The sequence below is a fragment of the Mesoplodon densirostris genome, chromosome 6, assembly GCF_025265405.1.
Source record: "Mesoplodon densirostris isolate mMesDen1 chromosome 6, mMesDen1 primary haplotype, whole genome shotgun sequence".
Classification (NCBI taxonomy): domain Eukaryota; kingdom Metazoa; phylum Chordata; class Mammalia; order Artiodactyla; family Ziphiidae; genus Mesoplodon; species Mesoplodon densirostris.
Window position 1 is genome coordinate 37,584,877 of NC_082666.1, and position 22,630 is coordinate 37,607,506.

The 22,630-nt window shown below is 45.7% G+C and overlaps 1 protein-coding gene and 1 long non-coding RNA gene across 2 annotated transcripts; one reads left to right on the top strand and one right to left on the bottom strand.

The window, feature by feature from the left end:
- The first annotated feature begins 2,569 nt into the window (after positions 1-2,569).
- LOC132492013 (uncharacterized) lies at positions 2,570-10,953 on the top strand. Its single transcript, XR_009532779.1, has 3 exons — positions 2,570-2,711; positions 7,266-7,455; positions 10,178-10,953. It is a non-coding gene; the product is annotated as an uncharacterized LOC132492013 (long non-coding RNA).
- Positions 4,648-15,083, bottom strand: SLC46A2 (solute carrier family 46 member 2). The gene is made up of 4 exons (XM_060101134.1): positions 13,846-15,083; positions 12,411-12,494; positions 11,854-12,010; positions 4,648-5,421 (listed from the first exon to the last, which is right to left on the bottom strand). The coding sequence occupies exons 1-4, from the start codon at positions 14,963-14,965 to the stop codon at positions 5,355-5,357; spliced, it is 1,428 nt and encodes a 475-aa protein (XP_059957117.1). The 5' UTR covers positions 14,966-15,083; the 3' UTR covers positions 4,648-5,354.
- Between the last annotated feature and the right edge of the window lie 7,547 nt (positions 15,084-22,630).

The following is a 22,630-nucleotide window of genomic DNA, read 5'->3' on the forward strand; positions in this document are numbered from 1 at the left end:
AGAGAAAAAAGTTCTTGTTGCATTTTTGATGCTGGCATGAGGTTTTTGTCCACTTTTTTTCATATATCTGCGTATAAAAAATTCTGTCCATTGTGTACTATGGGATTAGTATTACATTTCAAGGTAAACAAAAGACTTTGTATTGCTTGATAAACTATTAGCTTGTAAATTTAAAACAGGTTTCTTTACCTCAATTAACTTAAAGTAATGGACCAATAAACCTATAAAAGACGCTTTCTTTACCTTGAGTCATGTTCCGTTTGTACGGCTTTATAGGACAGGAAAACACGCGTGCCTCTTGTTCTGTTTTCTTATTTTCTCTGAAGAGGTATCCATTTGCCTGCAAGAATCAGGATATGCATAACGACAGGAGAAAAACCTATAATTTAACTGTTTTTTGTTTGTTTGTTTGTTTGTTTTGCAGTACACGGGCCTCTCACTGTTGTGGCCTCTCCCGTTGCGGAGCACAGGCTCCGGACGCGCAGGCTCAGCGGCCATGGCTCATGGGCCCAGCCGCTCCGCGGCACGTGGTACCCTCCCGGACTGGGGCACGAACCTGCGCCCCCTGCGTCGGCAGGCGGACTCCCAACCACTGCGCCACCAGGGAAGCCCCATTTAACTGTTTTTATTCTTCATTTCTTTTTGGACTTATCCTCAGTTTGCCCTCTCCTACATCTTACAAGGTGACACCAATCTGAAGACATGAAGAAACCGCCCAGTGTCCATCTGTAACCGTGATTGGCAGGAAGGCTGGCAGCCAGCCCAGGTAATTACATGAAGGATTTCTTCCTATTCTATCCCGTAACAAAGCACAATGTCATATGCTGAGTCAGAGCCAGTCATTTCCTGATTTTTTTTTTGATTCCTATGTTTTAAAAAAATCTGTAAAGAAAGAAGAAATGCCTGTAGCTCATTAGAGCGTTCAAGTGTGTTGTAAATTAGAGATCAGAACGCTCAGTTAAGCTTACCTAACGATGGCAATGCACTAGAAATGGACTTAAACTGGTGCTAAACTTGGCTTACTGATAGTAGACACCATTAATATAAGACTTCAGTTATACAAAATGAGGCAGCAAGGTGTGGGATGAGAGATTTGGGACCAAATGTCAGCTTTTCTACTTTCTAGGTATGTGGCTTTGGGCAAGTCACATCTCTCTGAAATTCAGTATTATGATCTTTGAAATGAAGACATGCCTTTCCTGAAGGGTTGCCAATAGGACTAGCAATAATGTATACAAAGCACCTAAGCGTCTGCTGGGCCCTCATTATGTGATAACCCTTATGGAAAGACTTGTCCTATTGTTCAAATATGGCCAACTTAAATATCAAGGATGTTCCCGTAACAGTCCTTCCCGTGTGCTTTGCCAGTTGAAAATTTAAAAGGGAGATATATCATTTTTTAAACTGTTTTCCTTTTAAGAAGATTATGAAAATAGTATGCTGGAGGATTGTAGTCAGACTGAAGGTCTGGGGGAATAGATGGGACTAGATCATAAAAAAGAAGTGATAGAAAGGGAGATGGATTTCTGTGGTGAGGGGAAGGAGTCAGAGATTACTTGGAGATTTCCAGCCTGGGAGTTGGGAGGTGATGCCATTTACTGAAATACGAAATCAATCAAGAGAAAAACAGAAGGCTTAGATGGTGGGGTAGGAGAAGAATTTGGTTTGGACTTCCGTTTGAGGAAACCCAGGGGGAGGTGTTGACTAGATTGTTGGAAAGAGAGTTCTGGTAGACTAGATTACCTGGGAAGGGGACCAAGGCAGGGCTTTGGGGGCCTCAAGAATTAAGGATGCAGGGAGAGGAGGAGGGGGACTCAGCAAAAGTTCGTAAGGAGAAAAAGTCCCATAGATTAGAACAGTGGTTCCTAGGCCTGAGAGCTTGTGAAAACACCAATCTGGGGGCCCCACCCCTAGAGTTTGATTTGGGTAGGGCCTGAGAATTTGCATTTCTAACAGGTTCCCATGGGATGCTGATGATGCCGATCCAGGAACCACACTTTGAGAACTAATGGGTTAGAACATCTGCTAGAAGACCTGGAGAAAGCTGAAAAGGTTTGACACTACTACCCTGGTGACAGGTGGGGTTGAAAAAGAGTCAATACTAGGGTGTTGAGAGCCCAGCTTAGGTGAAAACCCACATGTTTATGGCAGGGTCAATGTGGACAAATAAGGAAATTTTTCTGGATGTTGAGAGCAAGTTTTTTAGGATAGGAATGGAGAAGCCAATGATTAGATTCATTTAGGTTGGGGAACCAGTTCAGGGGCTAGGGTTGGGGAGGCCAGGAGTCCAGAGGAATGAGCATATTGGTGAGAGTTTGTTTAGAGAGGTAGAGCATGGCCTTGAACTCATCTTTCCCATCCCACCTTCTCTGCTGATGTTGCCTGTCTCAGCGAGGATCTCTGCCTCCTTAGGAAGGAGATTTGGGGCTGCCTGAACCCCAGACCTGAGTCATTCTTGCCTCCGTCTACCTCACGCTTTGCAGTTCATCCATCACCAACTTCTGTTGACCTCTAGCTTGCAAATATTTCTCCAAGTCCATCTAACCTTTCTCCATCCTCATAGCTTCTTACCCAGTGTCAGTCCACCACCATCCTTCACCTGGATTCATGCAGAGGTCTCTCTGCTTGTCTTCCTTCTGCAAGCCTTGCTCACTCCTTGCTCCACCAGTTCATTCTCAGTGCTGCCGGAGTCCTCTTACCAAGATAAAGAGGTAAGCATTCCATGTTCCTGCTTAAAACCTTTCAACACCTATGCCATTACTCTAAAGAGAAACTATTTTTTCCTTTTAAAAAAACTTTTTATTGAAGTAGAGTTGATTTACCATGTTGTTAATTTCTTCTGTTATATATATTCTTTTTCATGTTCTTTTCCATTATGGTTTGTCACAGGATGTTGAATATAGTTCGCTGTACTATGCTGTAGGACCTTGTTGTTTATCCATCCTATATAATAGTTTGCATCTGCTAATCCCAAACTACCATTCCTTACCTCCCCTGCCTTTCCCTTGGCAACCTCAAGTCTGTTCTCTATATCCGTGAGCCTGTTTTTGTTTCATAGATATGTTGATTTGTTTTGCATTTTAGATTCCACATATAAGTGATATCATGTGGTATTTGTCTTTCTCTGTCTGAGTTACAATGTCTAGGTCCATCCATGTTGCTGCAAATGGCATTATTTCATGCTTTTCAATGGCTGAGTAGTATTCCATTGTATATATGTATCACATCTTCTTTATCCATTCATCTGTCAGTGGACATTTAGGTTGTTTCCATGTATGGCTATTGTAGGGAGTGCTGCAGTGAACATTAGGGTGCATGTATCTTTTCGAATTACGGTTTTCTCCACATAAATGCCCAGGAGTGGGATTGCAGGATCATATGGTGACTCTGTTTTTAGTTTTTGAGGAACCTCCATACTGTTCTCCATAGTGGCTACACCAATTTACATTCCCACCAACAGTGTAAGAGGGTTTCCCCACCCTCTCCAGCATGTGTTATTTGTAGACTTTTAAATGATGGCCATTCTGACTGGCATGAGGTGGTACCTCATTGTAGTTTTGATTTGCACTTCTAAAGAGAAACTTAAAAAAAAATTTTTTTATTGTGGTAAAAGTCACATAATATAAAACATACTATTTTACCCATATCTAACTGTACAGGTCAGTGGCACTAAGTACATTCACATTGTTGTGCAACTCTCACCATCATCCACCTCCCGAAAATTTCACCTTCCTAAACTGAAACTCTGTCCCCTTACACTGACTCCCCATTCCGCCTCCCCACCTGCTGGCCTATCAGTGTACTTTCTGACTCTATGAATTTGACTATTCTAGGTATAAAGAGACTTTTTAAAGGCTCTGTCTTGATGTTGTTCTTCCTCACTGTTCCAATCTCACCTCTTGATTCCATTGCCCTGGATACCTCTCCCTCCATCCCTCTTTTCTCCCCTCACATTGATTTTGTATATTTTGGGGTATTTTCACCTTCAGGCCTTCCAGCGTGTTCTTTCTGCCTGGAATGTCCCTCAACGTCCCACCTTGGTAACTCCTTATCTTTCCAGTCTTATGCCACTTCTTCTGAGAAGCCCTCCCTGCGCTCTTGTATCTGCATTATATGCTCCCTTAGTTTAGCGTTTATTATAGGATACAACACTGTTGCCTCCTGTTCTGTCTGCTCCACCCATTCGATAATACACTGGTAGGGCAGGAGCTGTTGTGTTCTTGCTGTATCTCAGCACCTAGCATGGTGCCGGGACCTTAGTAGATGTGCCATAAAGTGTTGTTTGTTTGTTTGTTTGTTTTTGTGGTACGCGGGCCTCTCACTGTTGTGGTCTCTCCCATTGCGGAGCGCAGGCTCAGCAACGGCAGGCGGACTCTCAACCACTGCGCCACCAGGGAAGCCCCGTGCCATAAAGTTTTGACCAGTCCCTGCAAGGGATCAGTGATACAACTCTGAGCTCAACTGCTCTGAGATTTAAATGCTAGCTTTTAATCATTTGCAAGCTTTAAGTTTAACCCTAGTCTAAGAATGCTACGTCTGAGTTCTAGTGGGAAACCTGACCAAAGAAAGAATGATTCACACGCTCATGCTGTGAATGTTGATTTTATTAGGAGGTAAGTCTTTTATACACATAATTAAAATAGGCTATAAAAATAAGTACATCAAAATAAAATGGCTCTTAGTCTATCACCCCTCTCCCTTTACACCTCTCCCTTTGGGAAATACTGTTGACTGACAGTATCCCATTATATTCCTCTGAAGAAAGCCTTTTTAAAAACAACAGTAACAGCAAAACTAGCCTGAAGTCAAATGCCTGAGCTCCAGATTTCTCTGGAGTTGTTCACAAATAACAAGGCTTCCGGGAAGAAAGCTAACTTTTTTTCAAGTTTCTATTTTAATTTAAAAAATATTGACTGACGTTCACTGTTGGCAGTTCTTACAAAACATCCCTTCCCTGTTCCCCTTTGAGTTCTCACACAGGACTCCTGGGTGACTAGTTACCATATGTTGGAGCCCTCATACCAGACACTGAAGCCCTTCCATTCCTGGAAGAAAAGGGGCTTCAGTGTCTGGTATGGCCTTCATATCACCCTTGAAAGTTCACACTCTACTGTCTGCAGAACCTAACCTCTGACTGATTGCGATGTCTGAAAGCTGAGAAAGTTTCTCCATCACCAGGAAAAGGCTTTTCCCTACCCACCAGGGACCCTTGAGCCAGAGCAAGTCGCTCTGAGGCTGACTCTGGCTGGAACTCAGGTTTCTTGAGCAATGGGTTACTTTGGTTACCAGTTCCTGTTCCCTTCCTTGGTCTTCAGAGGGCCCCAGCCATTGCTGGTGGTTCCAGCTCCTGCAGTTCAGCACCTTCCTTTCTCTGCGATGTCTCCGTGCTGCAACCACGAGGCTTGCTTATAGGCCACCATGCTGTAAGAATTTACAATAGAGAATTATGAGAGAACAGCTGGAATGGGGCAGGGAGGTCTCTGGCCACCTCTTTAGCACTGGTAGACTAGGAGGTTCTATCCATTATGGCAGCAGAATGCTGTACTGCATGAAGGGAGAGGGCCCGAGGGAACTTCTCTCACTCCAGCCTCCTTCCTGTCCCATCACATCAAGAGCCCTTTGCATCTACATTTTCCTTTTCTTGGAGTCTCTTTCCATCTCACTTCTGCCCGATGATGAATTCCCACGTGGACCAAGTTTTGCTCATCCCAAGCAGAATTAGCTGCATCCTCTTTTGCCTTTTCCATAGCCCTTTTCTCTCTTCCATAAATCATTACATTGTTTAGAAATATTTGGAGATAAGTGAATGCACAGGAATGAGGAGCTCTAGTTGGAGTCTTGGATCTTTGGCATGTCCTTCAACCTCTGGTGTCCTCTGTTTTCTCAACTGTTTGAGCTCTAGGAACCTCAGGTTCTAAGCTGGCACACCACAGTTCTTCCTGATGGGTGGACCACATCTGGAGCTGCTGGATGGGGTGTGAGCATAAATCCAAACCCTTCTAAGGAAAAGCTTTGTGGAAACTTCCAAACACTGATTCCTCACCTTCCATGAGCCCCAGGGCTCTCCAGGGGAGAGCACTTACTGTACTTAGAGCTCATGGTATGACAGCCGGTAAGAGGCAAGCCAAGACTTAGAGACTGCTAGCCCAGGACCACATGAACTCCGGTTGCAGGCCCGACTCCACAGCTCACCCCTCCCTACTGTGGACCACGACAGCACAGCCACGTGGTTGATAAATTAAGGCGGGACAAGAAAACTTGTAAACATAAGATTCTTAGCCCATTTGAGCAACTACCTCCTCTGCTTTAGTGTGCATTGTGTGCCTGCATTATATGCTAACTAGATCCCCTTAGAAGACACAGGAATTCCTACTCACCAAAAAAAAAAAAAAAAAAAGCAATTTCCTCCTGGCACCAGCAAGGTAACTCCCGAGGAGTTAACATTCCTTTCTCGATCCTGTAAGGGGTCACAACCGACTGCTCACCTTGTTGGACTATGTAAACTGTCAATATGTTACTATGGTTTTCTTTTCTGGTCCATATTGGGAAATGTTTTTAAATTGAGCATAGTTAATTTACAACATCATGTTATTTTCAAGTGTACAGCAAAGTGATTCATGTATATATTCTTTTCCATTATAGTGTATTACAAGATACTGAGTATAGTTCCCTGTGCTATAAAGTACGTCCTTGTTTACCTACTTTATATATGGTAGTGTGTATATGTTAATCCCAACCTCTTAATTTATCCCTCGCCCCCCCCCCGACAATATGTTACTTTGATGTATAACCCATTGTCTGAAAAACTTATGTAGGGCTTCCCTGGTGGCACAGTGGTTAAGAATCCGCCTGCCATTGCAGGGGACACGGGTTCAAGCCCTGGTCCAGGAAGATCCCACATGCCACGGAGCAACTAAGCCCGTGAGCCACAACTACTGAGACTGTGTGCCACAACTACTGAAGCCCATGCACCTAGAGCCCGTGCTCCACAACAAGAGTAGCCACTGCAATGAGAAGCCTGTGCACCGCAACCTAGTGTAGCCTCCACGAGCCACAACTAGAGAAAGCCCACGCGCAGCAACAAAGACCCAATGCAGCCAAAAATAAATAAAATAAAATTAATTTTTTAAAAACCCAAAAAACAACTTATGTAACTGTGCCTTGACCTCTAACAGGTGGAACAGTCCTCAGAGTTTTCTGAAATACTGTCTCCTGGGTTATAATCCTTGGGATAGCATGACTAAAATTTTCTATTTCTTTTTTAGACTGACTATTGATCAATTTTCATTGATATGGTGATGGCCAACCCCTGACTTCATGGCCAGTCAACAGGCAGCTCTGGGATATGGATGGTCAGCAGTGCTGGCTAGTAGGTGTCACACCCTTCTGACAGATTGTTCATTTATTAAATACTTCGAGTACACGCTAAGCTCTCTGCTGGACACTGGATACGAGGTGAGTCAAACAGGAGTGGTTCCTGCCCTCAGGGAGCCTACAGTCTAGTAAGCAAGCTTGTAAAACATGATAATCACTAAATAATCATCAACTATCATGCTATGAAGGAAAAGTATGGGAAGCTTGGGGAGCATCCAATAGCAGGATCGAAGTTAGATTGAGAAGGGGATTTTCTCAAATCCTCTTTGAGAAAACGGTGTTCAAGTTAAGACCACAACTAAGTTGTGTTAAGAAGGATGTGTGGGTAAGGAAGGGGGAAGAGCATGAGGGTAGGCTCCTGGGGCTGAAGCATAGAATGGGGAGGGTGGTTAGTGGCAGGAATGGGAGGCTGGATTAGGAAGGACCTGTGGTCCATGGTTAGAAATTTGGGTCTTAAGAGCAGTGAAAGCCAAGCGCAGAGCTTTGGGCAGGAGATGATGTGAACTGGTGTACACTCTAAGGAAATTGCTCTGGCCAGCTGGTGGAGAGAGAGTGAGAGGGGAACATGGGTGGATGTGGGGAGAATGGCTCCGAGGCGAATTTGGTCCCCCAAGTGCTTGGGTGGCAGCAGTAGGGATAAAGAGAAAAGGATGAGTTGGAGGGAGAATCAATGAGGCTTAATGAATGGGAGGTGTGGGAAGATGAAGGAGAGAGAGGACATTGGTGACTCTCCGGTTTCTACCCTGGGTGAGTGCTGATGCCATTTAATGAGATGGGAAAGACTGGAGGGGAGCAGACTTTAGGAGGGCATCAAGGACCCAATTTTGGAAACTATTTAAAGTTTTGAACATACTTTAGATTGTTTAGAGAGGACATGACGTGAGATGACAACCCAGAGCAGAGCCCCAAAGAATTCTTCCACGTGGAGGTTTAGAGAAGTCAGAGAGGTAGGAGAAACCTGGGAGGGAAGGTGTTAAGAAAGTCAAGTGACAGGGACAAGTGCCTTCCAAGGAAAGAGTGACCAACAGTGCTGGGGCCCTCTGAGAATCCATGCAATACGAGGATGGTAGGGAGTCCACTGCATTCAGCTGTGAGGAAGTCAGATCTTAGCGTAGCCCTGGTGGCACTGAAGGGGGAAATCAGCCTGTAGAGTGGGTCGAAAAGTCAACGGGAGGTGAGGACGAGACGGCAGGTGCAGACCAGCACTGGAGAACATGGCCATAAAAAGGAGGAGGAGAGAGGGTGGTAGATCACGTGTCACTTCTGATAGGAAGAATTCGGGAGAAGGAGCAGCTAAGTAGTGCAAGTAAGCTCTCTAAGGAGAAGGGGAGAGGTGGCACCCAGGGACTCTTCTAAGAAGCAAGTCAAGGAGTGGCTGAGAACCAGCTGCCTGGGTTCAAATTCTGTCTCTGCCACTTACTAGCTCTGTCTCTGCCACTTATTAGCTCTGTAATCTTTGGCAAGTTACATGACATCTTAGAGTCTGTTTCTTCATCTGCAAAATGGGGATAAAATAGTAATTGTCTCAGGGGACTGTTTGAGAAGGTTAAAATATATGAAATATTTAAAGTAGTGCCTGGCACATAATAAGGGCTGTTTAAGTGTTTGCTATTATTATCTTTCAGAGAGAGGCTGGGGGGAGAAGAAGAACAGAATGGGTGCAAAAGAATGTAGGCTTGTAGATTTACTTTGGAGAAAATGAGCCCACTCTCCTCTCATGGCGTCTGTTTTCTCTATGAAGCACGAGGCAGCAGCCGAGTGCATGTGTGTTGGGTGGCCAGTGGGTTGCGGATGGGCAGAGCCAGACAGTTATTCCCTCAGCGTCTCCCTGTCGCATGTAAAGAAGAACAAGCAGGAGAGAGCAGGTTCTCACAGTGACATGAAATTGACTCACTGTGGCACCAGGAAAAGCTGGGGCCACACTCCCTTCCTGCAGATGGGCTGTTGGCAGCTCAGCCCAGGAACCTCTCCTCCCAGCCTTCTGCCCTCCTCCACTCCCCGCTGTGACTTGTCTTCCTGAGCTTTTATGTCATTGGAATGTAGCTTTCCTTTCTGTGGTTAGAGAGTTCTGGTCTTTCCTGCTAATAGCACTTAATGATTGACAGTGCAGCCTTGGCCTCTTGTAATAATTTTTCAGGATCTTATTTACTTGTGACTTCGTGGAAGGAAACGGTAATAGAAAAACTCCCTTTATACCAGAGGTTCTCAACCTTGGTTGTATATCCGAATAAACTGGAGAGCTTTAAAAAATTCCTGTGCCCAGGCTACATCCCAGATCAACTGAGTCAGAATCTCTGGGGGTAGGAGCCAGACATCAGTAGTTTTTAAATCTCTCCAGGTGATTCCAATGTACAGCAAGCAAAGGAGGCTTCGGTCGCACATGGGTCCCTCTACAGCTAAATGTCTACAACAGAGGGAAACAATTAGCAACTACTTAAGTGCCTCAATTCACATAAGAATTCAGTTACTTATGATTGGTTCAAGATTCTGTCCCTGCTTCTGTGATATAAGATCATGAAGATCATGCATATCTTAATCAAGATTCCATGCACACAGTGTAGGGCTGGGTCCAGGTGCATATTACATAGTACATTGGGGGGTAGGTGTCAAGGGCAGCACACCTGTTTCATGCACCCCAAAGTCTCTTAAAAAAGGGAAAGCATCTCTTTAGCACACATATGAAGCAATGAAACTGCAGAAAGGAACCAATTATTGCATATTCTCAATGCTTTCATTTGTTTATATCTCTAGCTATGACACATTAACTAGTCAGACTTGTTTTCTTTTTTGTTGATTTGTTTAGGTCAAAGAGACTATATTTCAACCAACTGCCAATCAAACAGGACTGGATAACTTCCAAGCAGCACAGCTACTAACCCATTACTCACATGGACAAAGAGCTGGGACTCCTGAGAAATTTGCATTGTGGGTCAGCTCTAGCTAAACCCAACCTATTCAGCTGAGACTCTCATGAAAACAAAGGTACATGAAAAGGCCTAAGGGCTGGGCAGCTTGAGGACAGGTCTGGCTCAGTCCTACACCTGGAGAAAATGAGAACTGGCCCAAGAAGGCACTAGTAATCAAGTCTGCTGTTTTGTACAAATTCTCTCAGCTGTTTGATCCTCATATCTTATTATTTTCTCAACTATGAAATAAAGCAAAGAGCCTTCATGATTGATGGCTCCTGTCTCAGGAGGCTCAGCCTTCTGTGCAGGCAGGGACCTATGCAATGCAATGTGAGGATTCAAAGAAGATGGTGAGAATTCCACCATCCACTTCCCACTTCCAACCTGCCTTCAATTCTGGTCTACTCTGCTGCCTATAACACCACCATTACTGATAATGTAGGGCTCTGGTGTGCTACTGGTCCCTTTAAAATGCAAATCTATGTCAAGTCCCTTGTGTTTTACTGTGGATATCAATAATCCTCTGGTGGGAATGATACAAGTGTGAGATAACCACACCTTAGGAAAGGATAAAAGGGCCTAAACCAAAACTGAGCTAATATGTAGCTACTAGTTACATTGGCTACTGAACACTTGAAAGGTGTTCAAATGGAGTCCAAATTGAGGTGTGCTGTCAGGATAAAATACCAGATTTTGAAGATTTAGTTTAAAAGACTCATTGATTTTATAAATTGATTACAAAGATATTTTGGATCTATTGGGCCAAATCAAGTGTTATTAAAATCATTTCACCTGTTACTTTTATTGTTTTTAAACGTGGCTACTAGAAAATTTTAAATCACATAATATGGCTTGTACTTGTGGCTCGTACCATATTTCCCTTGGATGGGGCTGGTCAAAGACTAGACTGTTCCATGTGGTCCATTTTGGTGATGATCTAGGCTGGCAGTCTCCCCATGGGCCTGGAGTACCACTCCTTTGCTTCTCTAGCCTTCCTCCTGCCTGTTATCTTCCAGACTTTAGCGCTCTTGTTTTGCAAACAAGACAATTCCCCCAGAGAGGTCAAAGGAATTGCCCACGTCCTACAGGGGAGCTCACACGGTCTGGTGGCCATGAGATTTAAAGGGCACTGAGCACAGAAGTTGCCAAGCCCTTGGAAGGTACAGACAAGAAAGAGCACCTGGAAATGAGGCCGGCTGACTCTCACCTAAAGGAGACTAAACAAAAGAGGTCTGAGTGGTACAAGAAGGTTTCTAATCCCAGCCCCTGATGACAAGGAAGTATAGGAGGTGCCTATAAATAAATTGTATTACAAAACCGCCAGGAAGTGAGCTAGCTAGCTTGTTAGGGCCCTCTGTTTATTACTTATAAACTTTAGGGAATTTCCAAATCACCAGATTATTAGTTTGGGGAAACAGGAGAACTTTTTCTCTGTGAGAGAGCCTACTCAGAACCCATTGTGTAATTGTTGAAAATAAATAATACTTCATGATAATGGGCTGGAAATGCTCCAACAGTCCTTGACCTAAGCCCCAGGCCCCAGCCCAAAGAGCAGACGTTGGTTCTGTCTTACCCAATCGGGATGATGGCCAGGAAGGAGAGAAAGGAGGAGAGTGCAAAGCAGGTGCCAACGAACTTCTCCATGGTGAGCTGATAGATCTTGTTGTACACCGTGGATGTCACCACCCCGGTCAGAGCCAGGGACAGCTGCAGGATGACAAACACCTTTCCTGTGGAAGGGACCGAGGTTACCAAGGTTACTAAGCTGTCCCTCCATGTTCCCTGAGAGCTGAGTCTCGGTGGGGGTTCTCAGGAGACCCCTTCACCCTCCCCAGACTCCCTCTGTCTTCCTGGCTCATTTTACAGGATTCTTGCCTCCACCCAGCTGGCTCTTCCCATGGCCAGTGGATGGTAGTATCTCCCTTTGACTGTGGCTTCTCAGCGGCTGACTTTCCGAGTCTTTCCCACCCTCCTGATCTCACTCTGGATGGACAGCAGTGTATTTCTAGTGTCTTCAAGGCTGCTGCTGGAACTCTCTCCTGTGCCTTCTGCCAGTCCAAACCCTGTGCCTCAAGCCAACTGGCTCTGAAACCGTCCAGAGAGAACCTCTGAGAAATTCCTTTCACTCACCATAAGAGGAGCCCTTGATGAGCTTGGACATTGCCGATCGGATGGTTGTGATGGGGATGAGAGCGAACAGCATGATGGCCCGAGCTGGAAAGGAATCACAGGAGAACACTCCTCACTGTAGCCCAGCCTTGGCCAAAGAGTAAATTAGAATAGAGCAAAGGCCTCCCCTACCCGCTCTCCCACAATCCTATGTGGCCTTGAAGAAATGGTTTCTCTCCTGGCAGACTAGGACCCCCCCCACCTCCTCCCCCAGCCAGGCTGATTCTCTGCACATTGCTGCAGACCCATCTGCAAGGTGCCAAGCACAGTGGTGACAGAGGATGAAGGGTGTCTTTATTGGTAGAGTTAAGTTGTTTCTAGGGAAGTGGAGCTGATGTCACTCAGAACTCCTTGCCTCCCGGGAGAGAGGTGTCTGTGCTCGCCGTTCATCGTCACCTCTGGGAGATGGTCGCAGGAGCTTTGGCAGAGTGTGTGCCACTAACACACCAGCCACACACCCCTCCTTCCCTCAAGCCCTGTTCATTATCCCTTGGCGGGTGTGTGTGGGGTGGGGGGAGGGAAGGGGAGGGGGGACTCTGGCTCTTGCACACGGCCTGTTGAACTGGGAGCTGGCTAAAGGTCATCTTGCCATTTTGTGAGGGGTTTTGTTGAGTTGTGTGACCTCTGCCAAAGGATGGTCTCTGGGAACCATCTTCAGTTGTTCGAATATGTTAGCCACTAACCAGCCACGTGACTATTTAAATTAATTTAAATGAAAATAGTATGAAAAATTCTGTTCTTTAAGTTGCACTGGCCACATTTCAAGGGCTTCATAGCCACACGTGGCTAATGGCTAGTGTATTAGGCAGAACAGATACAGAACATTTCTATCATTGTAGAGAGGTCTGTTGGAGCATGGCCAGAACGCTCGGCTTGCAGTTGCCTTTGTCCTCAGATAGGAACTTCATTCTGCTTCCTTGAGGGAATGAATGTATTACATTGGTTGTGGAAGGCATTTATGGAGAATTTTTCTCTCTTTATAAAAAGCTTGTGCTTGACCCAAAATGATTGAAATGATTTTAATTAAAGGACTTTTTCAGTTGGATTACTTAATGTTTTATCCCTTTAAAACTGGGGAGAAGAAACTCAACCCCATCTCCTCCACTCGAGGGCATCCCGAAGGCTCTCCTGTTGACTCCAGGCACCACTGACCAGCCCTCCCTTGACTTCCTAGAGCTATGGGCACCACTCTGGTAACATTTCAGGGGGCCACACAAGTAACAATACCGACAAACTCAAGTGCACATAATCCTGTCTCCCTTGTGTCTCCTAGATAGCAGGTATAATCTCCAGTGCTGAGCTGGGACACCTAGACCACAGCATCCCTGGGGTCAGCCCCATGACTTGGGGGATGTGCAGTGTCCTTGTCCTGCCTCCCCAAGAATGCCAGACTCACCAAGGTAGAACATGTATGTCTCTTTCACAAAAGCCAAGAGGAGGGCTCCAGACGCAAAGGAGACCATTCCAATCATGATCATGGTGGTGTCCTGGAAGTAACGGGAGAAGACCAGGACGCCCAGGAAGCTGGTGATGAAGATGGTGTACCCTGAAGCCATACCGTAGCCCAGCTGCACTTGGTTCCAACTCAGAGGCTCCCTCAGCACAAAAAGGGGCAGCATGTCCACTGTGCCCACCACTGCCAGGTCATATATGATGGCACCCACAAAGAGCAGGGCAATAATGGTTTTCTTTGGCTTTGCTTTTGCAGGAGATGAAGGGTGCCTCACCACACGCTGCTTGTCTGTCGGATCAGGATCCAGGGTGTTATAGGTGCTGACTGTGGCAGACACCATATCCACAGCCTTGCTGGGCTTGGCCTTGGACTCAGGGACCTTCAGCACCAAGAGGCTGTAGAAAAGGGCACAGATAGCACAGCTCACGCTGAAGGCGGTCAGCACCAGGCCCTGGCTGGAGTGCCCGACTATCTGCTTGAAGAGGTGCCCAGAGATCATGCTCCCGCAGAAGCCCGCCAAGCCCAGGATCAAGTCGATCACGATGAGGCGCAGGGAGCGGCGGCCCTCCGAGGAGCCGAGGGATCCCAGGGCCATGACCCCCGACCAGAACGCCGAGAAGCCACCGCACAACCCGTTCAGCGCCGCCGCCCCGTAGAGCATCTCCACGGGCCAGTCCAGCAGCACCTTGAGCAGCAGCGCGAGGCGGCAGAGCATGAAGCCCAGCAGAGGCATGCAGATGGAGATCTTGCGGTGGTAGTGGTCACTGAGCCAGCCCAGCCCATAGGCCGACAGCAGGGGTGTCAGGCCTATCACAAGGTTGTAGATGATGTAGAAGTTGGAGATGGCTCTCTGCTGTTGGTTCTCTAGAGACCCCCGGGGCGACGGGCTGGCGCTGTCGTTGGAAAAAAACCCGATTCCGAAGGACGCCTTCACCACGAGGAGCAGCCCCGCGTCATAGAGGGAGGCGGCCATTTGGGTGGAGACCACCACGGGCTCGATCCAGGTCCACACCTGGGGGTGAGACAGGGCGCCCCTGCACGGGCAGATAGTCCCCGGGCCCATGTGGTCTCTCTGATGGGGGATGGAGGGAGGGGCTTGCCCACTGCTGCCGCTGCCGCAGCTGCTCCGGAGGGCGGGGGCGCAGGCCGGGTGCGCGCGGGGAAACCTGCGAGCTGAGCTGAGCCAGGCGCAGAGCGCAAGTGACAGCAGCCAGCCGGGAGGCAGAGTGACCTCCGGGACCGAGGCCACGCCTGCCCGGACCAAAAAGGGCCACGCTCCGCCCCCGGCGGCGGAGCAGGACTGGCGGCGGCCCAGGGAAGCGAGGCGTGGGGGAGCGCGCGGCGAGTCTGGAGTCTGGCTGCGCCCCCGCGTCACGCTGCTCCGGGCAGCGCGGCCGCCTGAAGGGCCGATTTCCGCACGGCCAGGCGTGCCTGGACCTCCCACAAGTCGCTGGGCACCTTCCCCTGGGACTTGGCCTGGCCTGAGACAGTCCCGCCCCGCCAAGGCAGGGGGCAAAATTCTGTACCTGGAAGGCAGTTTGGGGCAAGCAGTGAGGTGCCTGGGATCAGCGGGTTGGCGGCGGGGGTGGGGGTGGGGCTGTGAGGTTTTATTTTGGGGTTTAAAAGTGACGGGGACCTATGTGCTGTGAGGAGCTGGGTAGCAGAGACTTTGAGAGAAATTTTAAAAACTCAGGAGTCCTAGTATCTCTTTGAGGTGCTGATTTCAATTCTTTTGGATAAAGACCCCCGCAGTGGGATTGCTAGATCATAGTGCTGCTTTTATTTTTTTGAGGAAACTTCGTTGTTTTCCATAGAAGCTGCCCCATTTTCCTTTCACAGCACCAGTGTGCAAGGGTTCCAGTGTCTCACATCCTCACCAACACTTATCTATTCTGATAAATAGCCATCTTGACAGGTGTGGGGTGATACCTCACTGTGGTTTTGAATTGCATTTCCCTGATGATTACCTTATTTTTTCATATGCTTCTTGGCCATTTGTATATCTTCTTTGGAGAAATGTCTGTCCAAGTCCTTAGCGCATGTTTGTTTTACAACTGAATTGTAGGAATTCTTATATATGTTGGAGATTAACTCCCTTTCAGAGATATGATGTGCAATATTTTCTCCCACTCTGTAGGTTGCCTTTTCACTCTGTTGATTTTTTTTTCTTTTGCAGTGCAGAAGCTTTTTAGTTTGATGTAGTCCCACTTATTTTTAGGTTCTTTTTTTTAATATATAAATTTATTTTTGGCTGCATTAGGTCTTTGTTGCTGCACATGGGCTTTCTCTAGTGGCGAGCGGGGGCTACTCTTCATTGCAGTGCACAGCCTTCTCATTGCGGTGGCTTCTCTTGTTGCAGAGCATGGGCTCTAGGCATGCGGGCTTCAGTAGTTGTGGCACACGGGCTTCAGTAGTTGTGGCACGCGGGCTCAGTAGTTGTGGCTTGCGGGCTCTAAAGCACAGGCTCTAGAGCACAGGCTCAGTAGTTGTGGCACAGGGGCTTAGCACGTGGCACATGCTCCACGGCATGTGGGATCTTCCCGGACCAGGGCTCAAACCCATGTCCCCTGCATTGGCAGGTGGATTCTTAACCACTGCACCACCAGGGAAGTCCTATTTTTAGGTTCTTGAAGAGAGATTAGTACTCCTGTGTTCGTTGCAGCACTGTTCACAGTAGTCAAGATGTGGAAGCAACCTAAATGTCCACTGATGGATGAATGGAAAAAGAACACGTGGTATATAAATACACCTGAACGTTATTCAGCCTTTAAAAAGAAGGAAATCCTGAGATTTGTGTCAACATGGATCAACCTTGAGGACATTATGCTAAGTGAAATAAACCTGTTGTAGAAAGACAAATGCTACATGATTTCCCATGTGAGGTATCTAAAATTGTCAGATTCAGAGAGTGGAATGGTGGTTGCCAGGGATTGGGGGCGGAGGGAGGGAGAAATGGGGAACTACTAGTCAAGTAGCATAAAGTTTCAGTCAAGCTAAATGAAGAAGCTCCAGAGATCTGTACAACATTGAATTTACAGTCAGTAACACTATATACACTTAAAAAATTGTTAAGAGGGAAGCTGTCATGTTAAAGTGTTCTTACCACAATTAAACAACAGCAGCAACAAAAAACAAACAAAAACCCCAAACAAAACCCTCAGGAGCAGCTAGGCTCAGCCCTTCATCCAAGACAAAGGCCTCTTGGAGAAGAGTCCTTCTTTGAGCACCTAAATTAAAGGGCCAGGAGCCAGCACAGGACCCAAGCCAGCGTGGGTCCCAGCGTGGAGGCTTTGTCCTTAAACCAAAGCGCCAAGGGAGAGAGGGGGAGGTCCTGCCAGCCCTGTGTGTCCCTGCAGATGCTAAAATTGGACTCTTGCAGGGAGTAGATCCCACAAGAACAGTCACCAGGATCATTTGCTGCTGAATAAAGTCCCCAGGACCCTTTCTATTTCTTGGCAGTTATTCTTCTGTCTCACGGGCTCACTGCCTTGGACTAGGTGGAGACCGGTTTCCCTGGCTGGCTTGCTTCCTCCTTAAGTACACACTCCTGCAGAGAGGACCTTCTTCTGACTTGAGTCTCCCTTGTATGACTTTAGGTTCCTGCTCGCCAGGGCTGCCGTGCCTGTGTCAGGGTCCAGCAGACAGGGAGAGAGGTGGAGCATTTGTTTTGACTTTCCATTGGGGTGGGGAGCAGGGGAGAGAGAAAAGAGGCATGGGGAAGTGAGACTCGGGTCTGCTGGTGAGAACATGAACCCCCGTGTCAGTGTGGTCGGAGGAACTTTAGAAGAACAGGAAGGTCTAATAGGGCTCTAAACAGCTTGCTGTCTCATGTGTGCATATGAATCCTTCCTGAGACCTCACCCTACCTCCTTGGTTCTTTAGAAAAGTTCTACTCATTCTACTCATGAATGTTTTGTGTAAGTGGGATTTTTTATTTTCGTGGAAGCCGGTGAAGAATCTGTGATTCATGTCTGGATTGATGTAACTCTGGGCCGAGATCATGAGCAAGCAGAAGGAGAGGAGACCACAAGAACACCAGTCTCCCAGGGACTTGCTGAAATCTGACGGGCTTGGGAATGACCCAGGCTGTGGACTTGGGTGGTTAAGCCATCTGACCCATATCCTGAGGGCCAGGGAGAACCTCGCTGCTGATGCAGGCTGCACTGATGGGAAAGGTGTTCTTCTCTATTGTTGATATTTTAGGGGCTGAGGTGAGCCTTTTCCCAAGACATTACAAGTGAAGGAAAGAAGATGCCCTCCAAGACATAAATATATAATGAACAAAGCAAAGATGTACAAACTCATCCTAGGAGACAGAGATAAACCTTGTCAGTGACCATCCAAGAACTTTCTTTCTAGGGTTTCCCAATGGCTGGTCCATCGCTACATGCAGGGGCCACCCCAAGTTCCCTTGCCTGAGCACAAGCAATCTTCTAGTTGTGATTTTACTTCCCAATAGAGCTGAGCACAGGAAGAAAATGTGCTAGTTATGTGAATACTCCAAATAATTTCTCATGGTAAGTTAATACATTGGCATTCTGATTTCTCTGCCTTTCTAATTTGGTTAATGTGGGCCTCTGTCTGGGAAATGACTTCCCTCTCCGATTGCTGATGAAGTTTTTTATTCTGTCAGGCTGAGAGCTAGGCCTCATTTATAATAAGTTATCAAAATAATGAATGCCACCCATGGATCTTCTTGGGAAATTGTTTCATTGGCTACTCCCCCTCAGGGTGGCGCCCTAACATTGCCCAATTTTATAGATGAGGAAACAGACTTAGGGTGGCTAAATCATTTGCATGAGGTCACACAGAGCCAGAATTCAAATCTTGGTTTGTGTGACTTCAGAGTCCATGCTATTTTCACAATGCTCCATTTCTGACATAATTGAAGAGATACATTTTCAAAATGCATTTGTGTGTTCAAAACTTTGTCAAATACTGTGAGCCTATTCCTAAGGTGTTTTCAAACTGAGTGATTCATTTGTTCGTTCATCATCCATTCATCTACCATCCATCCATCATTTACAAGCATTTTTTGAGTATCAGGCTCACTACTTGGTACCAGGGACACAAAATCCTTTGCCCTCAAGGATCTTTCAAGTCTGAAGACTTATCAAGAGGCACTGTACAAACACTCCAAGTTCTGTTTTACACCTGTAGTCACTGACACCAGGCCATGCCTCCTCTTTCAAAGATTCTGGCTTAATGGGATTCCTGTCTACCCCAAGCTCTCTCCCAATATGAATGGCCTCATAAACAACCTGCGCAACACTGCAGAAGAAGTAAGACATCTGTTTTTACTGGCCAGGATACATTGATTCTTTTTCTGGTAAGAACACCCCATTTTTGCTCTGATGAACCATCTTCCAAGTGGAAATGAGACTCAGGTCTGGCCAATCACAGCACTGAGTGCCTGTGATGACAGTGATTGGTTTGGAGATGGAAATGTGACCCAAATTTGAACCAGTAAGAATGAGGCCCAGGACTCTGACTTAAATAGTTAGGGAGGAGACACTTATTCTTCTCTGCTCATCATAGACTGGTGAGGATGAAAGCCTGGAGTTACTGGCAGCCGTTTTGCTCCCCCTAGAGCAGAGCTTGCCTGAGATTGGAGCCCATATAGAGGACAGCAGAGCTGAAAGATGGAGAGTCAGATCCTGATCACATCCTACAAGCTCTGCCTGAAGCTAAACTACCTCTTCACATTTTTCTTTTTAACATCCTTATTGGAGTATAATTGCTTTATAATGGTGTGTTAGTTTCAGCTGTATAACAAAGTGAGTCAGCTATACATATACATATATCCCCATATCCCCTCCCTCTTGTGTCTCCTTCCCACCCTCCCTATCCCACCCCTCTAGGTGGTCACAAAGCATGGAGCTGATCTCCCTGTGAAATGCAGCTGCTTCCCACTAGCTATCTGTTTCACATTTGGTAGTGTATATAGATCAATGCTATTCTCTCACTTCGTCCCAGCTTACCCTTTCCCCTCCCCGTGTCCTCAAGTTCATTCTCTACATCTTTATTCCTGTTCTGCCCCTAGGTTCTTCAGAACTTTTTTTTTTTTTTGGATTCCATATATGTGTGTTAGCATACAGTATTAGTTTTTCTCTTTCTGACTTACTTCACTCTGTGTGACAGACTCTAGATCCATCCACCTCACTACAGGTCCATCCACCTCACTACAAATAACTCAATTTCATTTCTTTTTATGGCTGAGTAATATTCCATTGAATGTATGTGCCACATCTTCTTTATCCATTCATCTGTCGATGGACACTTAGGTTGCTTCCACGTCCTGGATATTGTAAACAGTGCTGCAATGAATATTGTGGTACATGACTCTTTTTGAAGTATGGTTTTCTCAGGGTATATGCCCAGTAGTGGGATTGCTGGGTCTTATGGCAGTTCTGTTTTTAGTTTTTTAAGGAACCTCCATACTGTTCTCCATAGAGACTGTATCAGCTTACATTCCCACCAACAGTGCAAGAGGGTTCCCTTTTCTCCACACCCCCTCCAGCATTTATTGTTTGTAGATTTTTGATGATGGCCATTCTGACTAGTGTGAGGCAATACCTCATTGTAGTTTTGATTTGCATTTCTCTAATGATTAGTGATGTTGAGCATCCTTTCACATGTTTGTTGGCAATCTGTATATCTTCTTTGGAGAAATGTCTATTTAGGTCTTCTGCCAATTTTTGGATTGGGTTGTTTGTGTTTTTCATATTGAGCTGCATGAGCTGCTTGTATATGTTGGAGATTAATCCTTTGTCAGTTGCTTCATTTGCAAATATTTTCTCCCATTCTGAGGGTTGTCTTTTCATCTTGTTTATGGTTTCCTTTGCTGTTCAAAAGCTTTGAAGTTTCATTAGGTCCCATTTGTTTATTTTTGTTTTTATTTCCATTTCTCTAGGAGGTGGGTCAAATAGGATCTTGCTGTGATTTATGTCATAGAGTGTTCTGCCTGTGTTTTTCTCTAAGAGTTTGATAGTGTCTGGCCTTACATTTAGGTCTTTAATCCATTTTGAGTCTAATTTTGTGTACGGTGTTAGGAAGTGTTCTAATTTCATTCTTTAACTTGTAGCTGTCCAGTTTTCCCAGCACCACTTACTGAAGAGGCCTTCTTTTCTCCATTGTATTTTCTTGCCTCCTTTATCAAAAATAAGGTGACCTTATGTTTGTGGGTTTATCTCTGGGCTTTCTATTCTGTTCCATTGATCTATATTTCTGTTTTTGTGCCAGTACCATACTGTCTTGATTACTGTAGCTCTGTAGTATAGTCTGAAGTCAGGGAGCCTGATTCCTCTGCTCTGTTTTTCCTTCTCAAGATTGCTTTGCTATTTGGGGTCTTTTGTGTTTCCATACAAATTGTGAAATTTTTGTTCTAGTTCTGTAGTAGTTCAAACTACCAAAAATGCCACTGGTAGTTTGATAGGGATTGTATTGAATCTGTAGATTTCTTTGGGTAGTATACTCATTTTCACAATGCTGCTTCTTAACAAAAACTTCTGTATTCCTCTTTCCCAATCCCAGTTTGATTTAGGTTTTCCATCAATTGCAAGTGAAAGAGATTTGATGGAGTCATACCCAAGGCCTCTAATCTCTAGTGACCTCCACCCTTCTTCAGCCACAAACTACCTTGGATCCTGGATCTGATCATCAACTGTAGCTGTGCCACCTCCAGAGTCACTAATTCAAATACCCAACTCTGACTACAGCTTCCTCTCCTGTGTTGCTTGTTCAGCTACTTCTACTTCAATGTTTCTTTGATCTTATCAGGATGCACACACTCCTACACTAATATACATGATTTTTCCAAATCATTCCAAATCGATGTATGATTTTTCCTTTCTTCTCTTCCTCTGCTATCTACCTCTATCTATCTAACTTAGATAGCAGAGGTACATCATTTTGGAAACACTCTTTTCAATAGATCAAACTCTCTGGTTCTTTTATCTTTGCATGCCAACCTTGGATAAACCCAGTTATCTGCTGGCATTCAAGTAGCTGAGGACTAGGTGGGGGGAAGTCTCACAGTAAGTCAGATTTTAACTATAAATTTACAGACTCCAATCTCAAATGAGCTCTCTAAACTACCCAGCAGTCTTATGCTGTTTCTCCAGTCAAGTCTCACTCTTTCATGCTCCAAAATTACAAGTTCAGAATTTTGCATTCCTTTCAACCTTTCAGACTCTTCTACTGTTTTCTATTTTACTTCCAGCCACTCCCTTCAAACTTTTAAACTCTACTATTTTCTATTTTATTTTCAGCCCTATCATGTCACTAAAATGGATTTTCTGAGGTCAGTGATTCCATGTCATTAAGTCTAATGGACATTTTCAGTCCTTATCCTACTTGACTCTGAGCAACCTTTGAGAGTTTTAGCCTCTTTCTTAAATCTTTGAGAGTTTATTCTCTTGCTTCAGTAATACCACACCTTCCTGGTATATCTCCTTTCTCTTTGACCACTCTTCCCTTTCACCTTTGGAGACTCAAACTCTAACCAGTCTTTTTTTTAAAAAATTATTTATTTTTGGCTGTGTTGGGTCTTTGTTGCTGCACACGGGTTTTCTCTAGTTGAGGTGAGCAGGGACTACTCTTCGTTGCAGTGCGTGGGCCTCTCACTGCAGTGACTTGTTGAGGAGCATGGGCTCTAGGTGCATGGGCTTCAGTAGTTGTGGCATGCGGGCTCAGTAGTTGTGGTGCACAGGCTTAGTTGCTCCACAGC